General features: G+C 54.6%; 1 protein-coding gene across 4 annotated transcripts in view; it reads right to left on the reverse strand.

Annotated features, from left to right (window-relative positions):
* Positions 1-15,102, reverse strand: part of COL5A1 (collagen type V alpha 1 chain) — a 162,424-nt gene that overhangs the window by 93,706 nt on the left and 53,616 nt on the right. For all 4 annotated transcript variants that reach the window (XM_017848837.1, XM_017848826.1, XM_017848819.1 and 1 more), the window contains 6 exons: positions 7,130-7,204; positions 6,864-6,956; positions 5,172-5,228; positions 3,912-3,965; positions 3,486-3,539; positions 709-762 (listed from right to left, as the gene is read on the reverse strand). In XM_017848837.1, coding sequence (XP_017704326.1) covers positions 709-762; positions 3,486-3,539; positions 3,912-3,965; positions 5,172-5,228; positions 6,864-6,956; positions 7,130-7,204 — 387 coding nt within the window. The remainder of the gene's footprint in view (positions 1-708; positions 763-3,485; positions 3,540-3,911; positions 3,966-5,171; positions 5,229-6,863; positions 6,957-7,129; positions 7,205-15,102) is intronic.

The following is a 15,102-nucleotide window of genomic DNA, read 5'->3' on the forward strand; positions in this document are numbered from 1 at the left end:
AAGAGGGAACAGGTGTAGTTGAGCCCTGGCATTTTTTTGGTGACCCGGTCTTCAATCCCCAAATCACAGCTGCTGTCCCAAGGTGCACGCTTCATAGAAGGTCAGTATCTCCCCTGTCCCCCATGGCCTAGGACAAATGCTTCCAGGAGGTGAGGAGGAGGGGTGAGCCAAGACCGGGGGAATGCCCGCAGCAATGCTGGAGCAGAGGGGTAGATACACTGAGCACAGCAGCGGGCGGGCATGGGTGGAGACAGCAACAGCCGGCGCATGCCTGCTGCAGGCTCGTTCATGCCACACACACAGGCCTGCCTTTAGCCATGGGCAACATCTATTCACCTCCACAACACCCAGGAGCCCAACTGGATAAGACCTCCCGGCCCCTGGACTTGCCATAGGTCCCGCCTGTGTCCCACATGTGGCCTCATCACCTGCACAGCAACGGATGGTTTTCATAGTTGGGATCCCACCCCATCCCTGCTCACCACTGCTGGAAGGGAGCAAATGTCTCCCTTATGGGAATGAACTGCAGCTGTCATACTCGCTGGTGAAATTCACCCACCAACCCTATCTTCATGTCAAATGCCAGTGACAGAGCCACCTGTCCTCATAATCACAGTCATCACATAACCAGCATTGTGGCCTCATCATCAACATGACCCCAGGGATGACAGTGACGCCGGGGCACCAGGAGGGTGTTGGGTGGCCTACCTTGGGGCCAGTTTGCCCAGGCATTCCTCTGGCTCCGTCACTCCCAGCCCGACCCTGGAACAGAGGAGGCAAAACTGTCAATGCAAAGGAGCCCCTGGTTCACTGAGACCCCTGAGCCATGGTTTTCCAGTAAACCAAGTTGAGAGGTCTACTGAAGCCACACCCACCCCCAAGGTCACAGTCTGAGTGGCCAGGCTGCTGAGAGGACCCAGATCCGGGAGCCCAGGCGGGGGCTGTTCTGTGCTCCACACCAACAGATGGAACACACGGGGCTGGTCTTTCTGGCCCACATCATCCCAGACCACCAAAGGGGGATCACACCACTGCCCCTGGGCTTTAAGAAGTCACCATGATGTGGCAGAGGAGACCAGGCTGGGGGAGCTGTGTCAGTCTGGGGGACCATGAATTTAGGACTCAGGCGAGTGCAGGCCGCTGACATCACAGACAGCACAGCTCCTTTCCACCATGTGCAGGTGAGAGGAAGGAGAGAAAGGATGCACCTGGTTTGTCTACTTAACTAAGGAAGAGGCCCAGGCCCAAAGCGAGGCCCGGTCTCACTCAGACCGCACAGCGACATGAGGCAGCGTCTGCACGGTGAGCAGATGCCCCATTCCTGACGGCCAGCCACGGACACAGCCAAGGACAAGGTGCCCACCTGACTGGCCATGGGGCTGAAGAGGGGACCTAGACCTTCCAGGGCACACTGTGCAAGCCCCACCTTCACCACAAGGAGAGCCCTGCAAGGGAACAGGGTCTCTATGAAACTCAGCCAAACCTCCACACCAACGAGGCCCCCCAGCCAGCGAGTACAGAGGGCCCCACCCTGCGCTTCCATTTTCCATGGGCTCCTCCTCATATGAGGCCCTCGCCCCCAACCCGCCACCAAGCAGAGAGATCTAGAGGGCGGCAGCTTTGGGTCTCAAAGCACCGGAGACAGACAAGGCGGCACCAGAGAACAGCAGAGAAGCAAGAAGAGAGAAATCCAAACAGACCCCAAGGAGACAGTCTGTGCTTCTGTGCTCCCCAAAAAGGCATCTCCCTGCGCAGCAAATGGAGGGGCCCACTGGGAGCCTCTTCTAAACTCCCAAACACTTTTGGAAGCCAAGGGAAATTTGTCAGAAAACTTCACGGGATTTCACAGCACGACCCAGCCCTGCAAAGCACCCAGATGCTTCTACAATCCACCAGCGAGTGTTCTTTGCAGGAAATGCTAGCAAAGAACTGAAGAGGCTGCTCAGACCGCTTTGGAGTCAACCCCTCAGCTCCAAGCCCCTCTCTCGCCACCATCTTTTCTTCTGTGGCAGATCTTCTGGGCAGACTTAATGCCTTAAAACACATGCAATATGCATGGCCCCGACACCACGTCACTCTGCAGCTGGCCATGTCAGACAGCATTTCCCACGTCTCCTCTGTTTCCAGTGTTTAACTTCACCCTGACTAGGAAACCAGTTCTAGTGAAACTGGGTGGTAAGTATTTACGGAGACACGCAAAAACAACTTAAGGAACGAAAACATTTTTCAGAATCAGATCCAAATAAATGACCCAATTGTCTACTAAGAGTCAATTCCAGAGCTGCTAATCCTCCTGCAATTATCCAGCCCAGGCCTCTCTGTCTCATGCCCAGATCCCTGCATAGACCCTCGGACCTGCCAAACTGCAGCTTCTCAGGTCATTTCTACCCACTAACCACAGCTTGCTCCCCGAGTCAGAAGCATCCAGAACCACCAGGGAAGGGCCCATTTTTGCCTTGTTGACTCAGACTAAAGCAGTCAAGGGTGGCTTAGGTAGACAACATGCTGGGAAGAGGTCCACACTGAAACAAATCCAACCCTGCACCGAATATTTCTCTTGTTCACCAGAAATGTCCGCTGGTTGAAAAGATCCACTTTCGAGAACACGATCTGGGCTCCCAGGGCCTGTCCCAGCCTGTCCGGGTGGTGGTCAGCACTCTGGAAACGTGGGTCCTCTTTTAGGAGCCAGGGTCATGTGCTAACAAACCAGTTCCATCCAAGAAAACCACACACCAGACAGAAAATTCCAGGTGCCAAGACAGCAGGTGAGGTGCAGGAAGTGAGGTGCAGGAAGGCCCGCCCGTGCCCCTGAGTCGGGCCATTTCTGGAGTCCCAACACTGCCCACAATATATAAGGCCCGCTGATAGTTTTGTCTTCTTTTTTTTTTTTTGAGACGGAGTCTCGCTCTGTCGCCCAGGCTGGAGTGCAGTGGCTGGATCTCAGCTCACTACAAGCTCCGCCTCCCAGGTTGACGCCATTCTCCTGCCTCAGCCTCCCTAGTAACTGGGACTAAAGGCACCCGCCACCTCTCCCGGCTAGTTTTTTTTTTTTTTTTGTAGTAGAGACGGGGTTTCACCGTGTTAGCCAGGATGGTCTCGATCTCCTGACCTCATGATCCGCCCGTCTTGGCCTCCCAAAGTGCTGGGATTACAGGCTTGAGCCACCGCGCCCGGCCAGTTTTGTCTTCTTAACATTTGCTCCCAAAGGGTCTGGGAAGTTTCTTGAATTAGAAATGTTTATTAAACTAAATGAATGTGCCCAGGACAGAGGCCTGGTCTGCTGTGTCTGCGCCCAGGACACAGAGCACTCCTCCTAGGCAGCTGGCTCAGAGGTGGCCTTGGGGACGGACACACCCATCACAAGAAGGGGAGCCACCTGACTTCATGCAGCCCAGCCTGGCTGTCGGGGGCACCTGCACCCCAGATTGGGGCTCCTCCAGAGCCCACACCGCTGTCACTGAGCCACGCACATTCGCACCACTCACCCGTCTTCCGGGCTTCCCGGCTGGACCAGGCGGGCCTTGCACACCTCGAGGACCCTGCCAGGAGTAAGAGACAAAGGGTCAGTGGTGAGTCCACCTTTCTCAGGAGAAAGAGCAACACCTTGTCCCCGTGCTCATCGACCCCGCCAGTAATGCCTGGCTGTCCAAGCCACCAACATGTGGGCACTTCCGGGACGGGGCACGGATCTGCTGCCCAGAGTGAAGGCCAGGGACAGAATAGAGCCGGCTCATTTCTGCCGCAGGCGCCAGAGTTCATTGTGCTCCACCCTCAGCACTGCGTAAAGCAACGACAATTCCTACGAATTTCCTTGGAAACATGCAGCAGCTAGGGGCCCCCCACACTCGCCCTCACCGCCCCCAGAGAACGGGAGGTGCCCACCAGACAGCAAAGGCCAGGATCCCACGTACCTGAGGCCCCACGTCTCCCGGCTCGCCCTTCAAACCTCCGCTCCCAGGGGGACCCTAGGGGGACACGGTGTGGGTTAACGTCTGCTCAAGGTGGGGACTCGGGAACACAGGAAGGACTACGGGTGGCAGGGGAGGAGGTGGGGGAGGGGACAGGGCTTCGGCCACGGTGCTCAGCACACAAAGCGCGACCTGCCTGCCTCAAACAGAACCGGGGAACAATGACTTTCCAGGAGCGGGGAAATGCAGTTGTTTGGATCTCTTCCTAATCGGGAATAAAATTCTAGACACTGGGGCCAGCAAACACCACAGAGCTCCTGGAGACATTTCTCTCTCCAGGGTGAACCTGACCGTGGTCCGTTACGGGCCAAAGCTTCCAGCAGCATGTGCACCTGCTACGAGCCCCTTGAGGCCAGATCCTCCAGATGTGGGAGGCCAGCCCTGAGTCAGGCCCTGTGTGGAGGGGACCGAGCCCAGAACCAGCAGCAGGTGGCAAAGCCAGGAGGGCCCCTGCGGTGTTGAACTCCTCTGTGTCCCTGCAAACCCACACTCCTCCCTGGAGTCCCCAGAACCCAGCCCCTGTGCCTGACACTGCCAGCCCCTGAGTGCCCCTGGGCACATACTATATGTTTTTCTATGAATCGAGGACCCCAGATGGGAGCTAAGTTGAGGCCATAGCATGGGGGCAGGTGAAGCTGGAAATCCTGCGCTCTGCCCCACACTAAGCTATCTTCGACTCTGGAACAGAGCTGTAAAGATCTAATGGAGGCCCCTGGTCCACAAGGCAAAGCCACAGCCTGTGCGAGGGAATTCCCCAGGCCCCTGGCTGCAGCAGGACTCCATCCCTCCAAGGAGCCACTCCTCTGCTGACAGCTCATAGTATGTTCTCTGCAGGGAGAGCCTGGAGCTCCAATGCAGGGGTGACAAGGGGCCTCCTCCTCTGATTCCTGCCAGCTCCTTTCCATTCAGGATGGAGTTGGGGGCTGTTTCCCAGGGATCGCTGATGTCAGTTCTACCCTGCTAAACTCCCTCAAGTGACTTTGAGGCACAGTCACCCATCCCCACCCCCCACCAACGAGGGGGCTGGAGCAGCACCAAGAGAGGCCCCTGGTCTCCCTGGCCACCCTCCTGGGAACAGACACTGGACTGAGGGCTGCCCTGTGTCCACAGGACTCCAAGGCCACCTGCCACTGTCCACCAAGGACACAGGCAGTGGGCCAGTCCCCACACCACGCCCGGCTCTCAGATTTGCTAATGACTTACCACAGGGCCAGGTCTCCCTGTGAGACCCATTGGGCCAGCTGGTCCCCTCAGTGCCAACTGCAAAGGAAAGTGAGACACGCTGAGACAGGGCCCCAGCAGCGGTGCCCCCGTTTGCTGGCACCTGAGCTGTGAGATGTGGCAGGAGGGAACAGGCAGACTGGACACACAAGTGACAGGAGATTCTGGAAGAGGAGGTCTGATGACTCCCCAACAGCCCCCCCACTTCTGCGGGGCTTCAGCATCCATGGGAGTGTCGTGGGACATGCAGAGGTGGAAGCCGGTGGGCCCCCATTGCCTCCCTTGGGAGATAGGCCCCATCCCTCCTTCCTGTCTCTCCAGCCCACACAGAGGGCCTACTCCCAGCCCATCACCCTTGGCTAAGTCTGAAATAAGCCTCTTACTCTGGGCTGGGCGTGAGGAGTACATTTTACACCTGAGCTCAAGCTGAGTCATGACATATTTTATTTCACATGGGAGGTGCTTCAAGCACTCCCAGCCACTGGGAAAGTATTTTGGGAGGGTAGGAACCCACCTGCCCCATCTGAATGTGGCCCCTACCTGCACCAGCGCAGGTCCCACCACTTTCCCACAGAGCCACTTCTGCTGCTGCTAAGTGACTCTGTTTCCCTGGCAGATGCCATCTGAATTTTAGAAGATTTTGTTTAGCATTATAAAATCTCCTTATAGCCTATCGCCCGTTTGGTTTCAATTAACATACACAAGATAAAAGGCCAGCCAGGCAGGCCCAGGCCCATAAACCCAGTAGCAGGTAGCAGGGTTTGCTGCACACTGCCTTCCATCATTCAGGCAATTTGCTCCATGGTGACGACTCCGTGCTTACACTCTCCTGTAATTACCTAAGCACTCTGATCATTAACATCTACTCTGGCTGCTGTGGGAGCTGCATAAATATTTCTTAAACAAGGGATTACTTAGCAGCTTTCTTGTGCTCTGCTGGAGGATTACCCACCCACTCACCTGCCCCACGGGGCAGTGTTTACACCCATGGTGGGCAATCAGCAGTCCAGAGCCATGTCTGCAGAAAACACAGGCCACGGATGAGCTGCTTCACCATAGGAAATCAAGTGCTCCTCTGAGGACCCTGCTCCTTAGGACCCCCTAGGCTGAGAGCGAGGGGCTCTGGGGCCCAAGGGCTCTCTCCCAGAGGAGCCTAGCTCAGCCCAGCTCCAGCCCAGGCAGCCCCTTCCAGGAGCCATGTGGGTTTCCAGCTCCACTTCTGGATCCTGGCAGAGGGCCTAGCACAGAGGCAGAGGTCACCACTGGGTCAGAGGTGGAGGGGCCCAGAAGCCCCTTGTAAAGTTAGAACCCAGACCCTCAGCATGGACAAAGAACCCTGAAAAACTCCCCAAACAGTCCCCAAGCTCTCGGGGTCCCTACTGGACACTGACACGCTCTCGGGGTCCCTACTGGACACTGACACGCTCTCGGGGTCCCTACTGGACACTGACACGCTCTCGGGGTCCCTACTGGACACTGACTTGCTCTCGGGGTCCCTACTGGACACTGAGGACTGCACGCTCCCACAGCTCCTGACCCCAGCAAGCAGGTATCCTGGGGTTGGGACAGCTGCTTCCCTCCAAGCTGGGCTCTGAGCCTGACTCACTCACTCCTGTTGGCCCCTGGGGCTGGGCTCTGTCCCCTTCAGGCCCCTGGGAACCCAGCACTACTCACCCTGGCCTGCTGGAGAATGGCTTGCGCCTGGGACTCCTGGGCTGAGACCATGGGACCTTTGGAGCCCGCATCGCCACCACCTCCAAACCGGAACTGCAGGTGCAAGACAAGGGTCACTCTGGGAGCAGTGACGTGGCGCCCAGGCCAGACCACAGGCTGAGACGGGGCCCACAGTCTTCTCCGGCGACAGCGCAGCCTCAGAGGGTCTGGTTTGGAGCCCACCTGCCCCAGCTGCCTCCCCACCTCCGACCAATGAGGGTACTTACGGGTAGCATGAGCATGGTTCCTGGAGGACCGGGCAGGCCATCGGCCCCAGGAAGGCCTGGGCGTCCAGGGGGGCCCTGCAGACAAGGGGCCAAGAGAGATAAGTCAGAGTGCAACCAGGCTGGGGCCGGGCTGCAGTGAGAATGAGGGCATCAGAGAAGCGGCCCACCCAGGAAACGCACTGGACACGCACCGAAGCTGTGAGATCTCATGGTAGGAATGTTCCAGAAACCCCAGCCCAGAGAAGGGAGGGGCACGGCCGTGGGCTTCAGAGGCCACGGATAAGAAGGGAGTGGGCTTTCAGAGGATCGGAAAGGCTTCATAGGCTGGGAATAAGAAGGGAGGGAGGTCTGAGCTGGATCTAGAGGAATCCAGAGACCCAGCAGGCATCCGCTGGGGCCTCAAGGCAGAGACAAGGAGCCCGGAGGTGAGGAGGCAGTGTCAGGCTCCTGTCGCTCCAGGAATGCCCCTTCCAGGTCTCCACAGCCAACAGGAAACGAGGACTCCAGGCTCAAGGCCCAGTGCCTCCTGCACCTAGTGGGCGCTCATCCTTAACGGCCTCCAAGCAACCCGCGTGTGCCTGCTCGGACGGAAGTGGGGATGGAGCAGTCACTTATGTGGACAGACACGCAACACAGCAGAGCACACATTCAGCCAGAGCAAATTCAAGAACCCATTTATACGCAAACAGCACAGTGCCCCCCACACGCCCGGCCAACCTGGCCTCTAACACAGGACCCATACAGACATCCCTAGGACTGGTTTCTCTAGACTAATTCCAGCCAGCTTCAGACCACTATATGCACGTAAAACCAGTAAGATGATTTATTTTCAAAATAACATTTGATCGCAAAGCTATTTCACAAAAGCAAGCAGATTCCCAGCCAGTCTAAAGTAGATGAGGCTTGTTTTGCATAGAGATGGGAGCTTAACCCCCTCTCCCCAGTGAGAAAAGCCTCCACCAACTACACTCCAGCATAGTGGATGGGTGTTGCGTCCAATCTTCCAAATCAGGAACAGCTGCACTGAGCGTGTGTGTTCACACCACCCGAGCAAGACACTACCAGCCAGGAAACCCAATTCCCAGCCGGGAAGACCAAGAACCTGAGTGGTTCTTCTGGAACTGTCCAGGAGGCTGTGGAGCCATCTGGGCCTGAACCTAAACTTGCCTGCCTTTTCTTTACTGGTTGTTTTTTTATTGCAGAAGTAACTCCATTCCTTGTGAAATGTCTTCTGGTACAGATTTATAGAGTGAAAGAGAAAGATCCCTTTTCATCTCCGGATGTAACCAGCGTTCAAGTTCTGTAAGTGCAAAGGCAAAGATGGAGACGCACATGCTGGACACACTAACTAACACATTAATCACTATGAGGCTGTGTGGCTTCGGAGTTTTCTTCCTTCCTTTCTTTTCTTTTTTTTTTTTTTTTTTTTGAGACGGAGTCTCACTCTGTTGCCCAGACTGGAGTGCAGTGGCGCGATCACAGCTCACTGCAACCTCTGCCTCCCTGGTTCAAGCAATTCTCTGCCTCAGCCTCCCGAGTACCTGGGATTACAGGTGTCTACCACCAGGCCTGGCTAATTCTTGTATTTTTAGTAGAGATGGGGTTTCCCACCATCTTGGCCAGGCTGGTCTTGAACTCCTGACCTCGTGATCCACCCGCCTTGGGCTCCCAAAGTGTTGGGATTACAGGCGTGAGCCACTGTGCCCGGCCTCCTTCTTTTTGATGGTACTGTCCCTAAATATTCTGCAATTTGCTCTTGAAAATCATGACCTATCTTTGTAGATCTCCTTGGCAACATCTGTTGCATCTCCCAGGCACCATGGACTCATCGTTTATCGAAGCCGTCTTCCACCGATGCACGTTGGATTGGTTCCAGTTTGCATTATGACAAACACTGCCCGATAGACGTGCTAACATATTCCGCTAGGTAAGTCCCTCAAAGCAGTGCTGCTGGGTCAAAAAATGTATATATGTGTATATTTCTTAATTGCTAATGGATACTGCCAAATCGCCCCCAACTGCCATTTTGGAAAACACTCTCAGGAGACAAAAATCCCGTTTAAAAAAGAAAGATCCAGAACATGTTTGCCACCCAGGTTTTGTCATTGACCTCCAATCCTGATAGCCGCTTACAGCTGAGATTCCTGTGTCGGAATCAATTCCAAACCAAACCCTGCATTTAAAATTTAGGATCAGTGTCTCCTAAGGATGAACTGCTGTCTGGGCAGTGCATGTGTGTAAGTGTGTGTGCATGTGTGTGTGGGTGTGTGTGGATGTGTGTAAATGTATGTGTGTACGTGTGTGAATGTATCAATGTGTGTGCATGTGTGACTGTGTATGCATGTGCGAATGTGTGTGAATGCATGTGTGTGCACATATGTGACTATATCAATGTGTGTGTGTGCATGTGCATGCATGTGTAAATGCAGGTGTATGCATGTGTGTGCATGTGTGAATGCATGTGGTGTATGTGTGTACATGTATGTAAATGCATTGTGTGTGAATGCATGTGTGGAATGTGTGTGAATGCACATGTGCATGTGTTTGCATGTATGAATGCATGTGTGTGCATGTATGCTTGTGCATGTGTGTGAATGAATGTTGTGTGTGAATGGCTGTGAATGTCTGTTGTGTGTGAATGTGTGCACATTTGTATGTGGGAATGCATGTGTGTGCGTATGTACGCATGTGTGTCCATGCATGCATGCTCCTGCTCACATGGTGTTGCTGTAGGAAGCTAGGAAGTCTCCTCAAGACCACTCCTTGTCCCCTGCTGTTCATTTCCAAAGACCTTCGTTTCAGCATCCTTCCTGCCTGTTCTAAGCCACAGTGGTAAAAATCCAACCTCCGGGCTGTGAAAGCAACTTCCCTCTGATGCTGCCTCTCACTGACAACCAGAACAATTCCAGAGAATCGGAACGTAGATGAACAAGGATAACATGAAGTCCCAGAAGAAGGAGACAGTGTGGAGAAGAAAGGCAAGAATGTCGCCACCTCCATGAACCCTTCCAAAGTGTTCAAATTTGACACAAGTCCTCATGGCCACCAACATGAACCTGCATTTGCCATCACTTAGAAACATTGTCAGCAAGCCTTTTGCCAAGCCCCATGGTCTCCAACATAAAGACTTTGACCTCCGGGCTGAAAGACACGGCTACACCTCGAAGTCGCACTTCCAATTTCACAACACAAAGCACGGGCCAGTGATGTGGCTGTTGTCTGCGACAAGGCGGGTGTCAGACACCAAGGGAGCGCTCCAGCAGGCGACACACAGGTCATGGGGATGCTGCTCGGCTCCAGCCACTGGCAAAATACAGCAAAATAAGAAATCCCGCCTTGCCTTTGCTATTTGCTAGTGTGTATTTTCCTGCTAACTCCATTAGCTGGCCCCCAAATCAGTGCCCTAACATGGTCAAACAACAATGTTCTGAAGGCCCTGGCACAGAAGGGCTCTCAGTGTCATACCTATAACCAGGAAAAGAAATCAGGCACCAACTTCCAATGAAGGCAACACTGGTATCTAACACGTTTTCTTTCCTGAGGACGTCCAGGCATCTTCTGCACAGAGATGATGCGATCGGATGACCAGATACTTCACAAAGTGGCTTCCTCTGCCACTGCAGATTCAGCATGTGAAACTGTCCCCATGAGCCCCTGGCCCAGCCTCAGGGGAGAGGCACAAGGCCCCCTTCCAGGCTGGGATTTGGGTCAAAGCGGTGAGCAGAGAACCCCGAGCCTTTTCTCTTCATGGTGGCGGCAGGTTTGAGAGGAGCTGTAGGCCTGCAGGAGGCTTGGTGCTGAAAAGTTCCCTTCCGCTCTTGGAAAGACCCGGAGCAGAAGGACAGCAAGCAGGTGTCTCTCCAGAGCCTTTGTGTGCGTGTGGTTGTCCAGGCCCGACCCTGGGCAGGCACAGCTCGGGAGTGGCCCAGAGCAGCTCTCAGTGGTCACTTCCTTCTGGACGTCTCTTGGCTGTGAGGAATCCGTGCATGACCATGTGCGGTGGGCTGAAGGATGCCTCATCAAAGGTACGTGCAGCTCCTGAAACACGTGACTGTGCCCTTCTTGGGGTCTTTGAGGATGGGACTGAGGATCTTGAGATGAGATCTTGGGCCCTAAATCCAATGATGAGTCCTTGTAAGGGAAGAGGAGGGGAGGCAGTGACAGAGACACAGGGGAGGGCCGCGTGAAGACAGAGGCAGAGACTGCAGAGATGCACCAACAAGCTATGGGGACAGAGGACGGCCAGTGGCCGCCAGGAGCCGGAAAAGGTGAGGAAGACCCTCCCCTGGAGCCTCCAGAGGGGGCGCCGCCCAGCCCACACCTTGATTTCAGATTTCTGGCCTCCAGAACTAAGAGAGAAGACACTTCTGTTGCTTTAAACCCCAAGTTGGTCATCAATTGTCCGAGGATCCCAAAGAAATGAACCCACATTTCATTCATTCATTGAGAGGTACCTACTGAGCCCCTTCAAAGAGCTAGACAGACACTCTTCCAGGAGCCTTAGGGCCCGTCTAAAAGACTGGAGGCAGGGCCCTATCAAGAGGCCTGATGCCTCAGACCGCACCCCTCAACCAGAACTAACAACCAGAAAATCCACAGGAGGGGCTCTTTATCCACCGGCCACCAATAACCAGGGCTCTGGGTAAGACCTGCGGCCTCGAGGGGCCCACCTGAGAAAGACTCCTGGACGCCCCCAGCCATTGCCACTAACCAACCGTGATGAACACCCTGGCAGTCTCCGCATCGGGTCCGAGAGCACAGTGCACTTGGGGCCAGACCTGCGGCTTCTGCCAGCTGTCCCTTCACTCTAGAAATGTCCTGAGGCCTTTGCTCCCTTCACCTCTCTCTCCACAAACTGTACTTGATTTTCTTTTCCATACGAGAATGTACACCCTCCAATGAATCTTCCTTTCGACACCGAGCTCGCTTTGGGAGACACACACTGCTTCCAGGGCTACAGCAGGGAAACCCCCAGTTCCCACAGATCTCCTGGTAGGGCACCTGAGGCTTGGACAGATTCCTATCAGTGGCCTCGGGGGACAAAGCTTTGAAGATAAATGAGACTTGAAATGGCCAGAAGTCATTCACGACCAGGCTGCTGGGGATGCGGACACACAAGCCTGCAAACCAGCCTCCCTGGAACGGCCGCCGTGTGGAGGTGAACCCAGACAGCGCATGCATGTGTGTGTAGGTGTGTGTGTGCGTGTGCGCACCTGGGTGTGTGCACGTGTGCGTGTGTGTGCACGTGAGTGTATGTGTGAGTAAATGTGTGTGCACATGTATGGACGAGTGTGTGCATACATGCATAAGTGTGTGAATGTGTGTACATGTGAGGTGTGTATGTGTGTACATGTATGGGTGAGCGTGTGCATGAGTGTGTGTGCAGGTGTGTGAGTGCATGTGTGTGTATGGACAAGTATGTGCAGACATGCATGAGTGTGCGAATGTGTGTACGTGTGTATGTGTGTGCGTGTATGGGTGTGTGCATGAGTGTGTGCAAGCATGTGAGTGCATGTGTGTGTAAATGTGTGTGCGCACATGCATGGGTGTGTGCATCCATGCATGAGTGTGTGAGTGTGTGTGCATGTGTGAGTATACGTGTGCAAATATGGGTGTGTGCATGAGTGTGTGTGCAGGTGTGGGTGAGTGTGCATGTGTAAGTGTATGTATGGGTGTGTGCATGTATACATGAGTGTGCATGTGTGGATGTGTACGTGTGTGCATGTATGGGTGTGTGCATGTACGTATGAGTGTGTGTGAGTGCATGTGAATGTGAGTGCATGTGTGGGTGAGTGTGCATGTGTACTTAAGTGTGTGTGTGAACCTCTCTGAGCAGCTCTGCCAAGATGTCCTGAACACTTCCAAGCACAAGGAGAGACTGGATTGGCATGTCCCGTCCACAGGAGCCTGGGAGCCAGGAAAACAAAGCTAATTCCTTCTGAGTTGGACAGCAGCCGCGTGCTCATGAGTGAACTTGCTCTCTCTGTCATGTTGCCAGTGATCTAGCCTGTGTCCTATCCCACCCTGGGTGTAACTCCAGCAGGCCATGGGGNTGTGCATGTACACATGAGTGTGCATGTGTGGATGTGTACGTGTGTGCATGTATGGGTGTGTGCATGTACGTATGAGTGTGTGTGAGTGCATGTGAATGTGAGTGCATGTGTGGGTGAGTGTGCATGTGTACTTAAGTGTGTGTGTGAACCTCTCTGAGCAGCTCTGCCAAGATGTCCTGAACACTTCCAAGCACAAGGAGAGACTGGATTGGCATGTCCCGTCCACAGGAGCCTGGGAGCCAGGAAAACAAAGCTAATTCCTTCTGAGTTGGACAACAGCCGCGTGCTCATGAGTGAACTTGCTCTCTCTGTCATGTTGCCAGTGATCTAGCCTGTGTCCTATCCCACCCTGGGTGTAACTCCAGCAGGCCATGGGGAGGGGATGGCACAGCAGGGCGTCACCCCAAGGCTGGTCCTGGGCAGACCACACCAGAACCTATTAGGGAGAGATGAGCTGCGCATTCTGGCTGGGAGGTAGTGACTGATGTTTTTCAGGGCACGGCTTACATACAAACCTTTTCAAGGTACAGAAAAATGCACTCATGCAAAATCCCATGAGCAAGGCTAATCCTGGACACATAAAAAAGAGGGGGAGAAAGTTTGAGCCCCTGCTGAGTGACAGGAGGGGCTAAGACAGTGCTGGCGAGCGTCATTATTGCCAGGCTGCTTCTGCACCTAATGGGGTCATTGAAAGGTTGGGGGGGCTCCTCCCAAGGCATCAAATGCATCCAATTATGCAGGCAGCGAGGTGCCCCTGTGTGGCAATCTGGAGAAAGCTTGGGAAACTGCCTCCACTCTGACCCTGGGGCGGCTGGGAGAGAAACCTGCATACTGAATCCCTGGGGCTTCCCAGAGGAGGATCCAGACCTCGCGGAGGGTGGGACCTGCCCACAGACTCAGAAAGCAGATCGTTACTTTACCCAAAAATAATAAATATGCTGCAGACGGAAAGATCTGTGTGAAGTCTATCTTAAGGGCAATAGACCAGCGGCTGGTCAACACCAGCTGGAGCTCCCGGGAGTCAATTAGACAGCAAGCAAGCTCATTTCTAGATGAAAACGTTAAACTCTCCAGTGGACCACGGAGATTCAGGAGGAGTGTGGCCACAGCATCCTGAAAAATGCAATCAAATCCACAGTAACACTGGATGCTTTCAGGAGCTGCCTTAAAACACAGCAGTGCCTGGGGTGCAAGGCTTTCGGAGAGGCGCACGGGGAAGGGAAAGGAAGGGACTCGCCTCAAAGACACTCTGATCACACAGAACACTTCTTAGGCACAAACATCGTGGGCACCAGCTCTGGGGCACACACGTGAATGGATGTAGGGGGTGCTCACAAGCAGCACCGAGGCGGCGCCTGCCTTCTGGGTGCTTCTATCGAGGCTAGCAGGTGTGGGCCCTGGAAGTCCATGGAAGGCGGGACTCACTGGGGCCTGAATCTTTACTGATGGCCCCCAGCCCTCTCCTTCCCCCACCTGCTCAGCGACCCACAGGGGCACAGCACTGCCACGATGGGATCATAGGGAACCTTCACAAATGCATAACCTCATGCTTTCAGACCCACTGATATCAGACTATATTCCCAGATGCCCTAAAGAGTCAGCCCCTACAGAAACGCACTGGCAGGTGGCACGGAAGCCAGACCCACAAGAAACCCAGGCCAGAGAGGGGTGGGTAATGCCCACCTGACTCGCAGCTCCCTTGGGAACTCCCAGCTCTCTAGGGTTTCTTCTGAACCTCAAAGTAAGAGTGGCCACCTTCCTTCTGCCGCAGGAGATCTGGGTTCAACCCTAGTTCTACCTCTATCTCCCTGCGGGCTTTTGCACATGGCCCCAGCTGTGCACCTGCTTACCAGTCATCTGAGGGAAACTGGATGGGAGGATGGCTCGAGCCCCCTTCTCCACCCGGACACAGCCGCTCCA

Source organism: Rhinopithecus bieti, unplaced genomic scaffold, assembly GCF_001698545.2.
Source record: "Rhinopithecus bieti isolate Rb0 unplaced genomic scaffold, ASM169854v2 scaffold_2205, whole genome shotgun sequence".
NCBI lineage: Eukaryota > Metazoa > Chordata > Mammalia > Primates > Cercopithecidae > Rhinopithecus > Rhinopithecus bieti.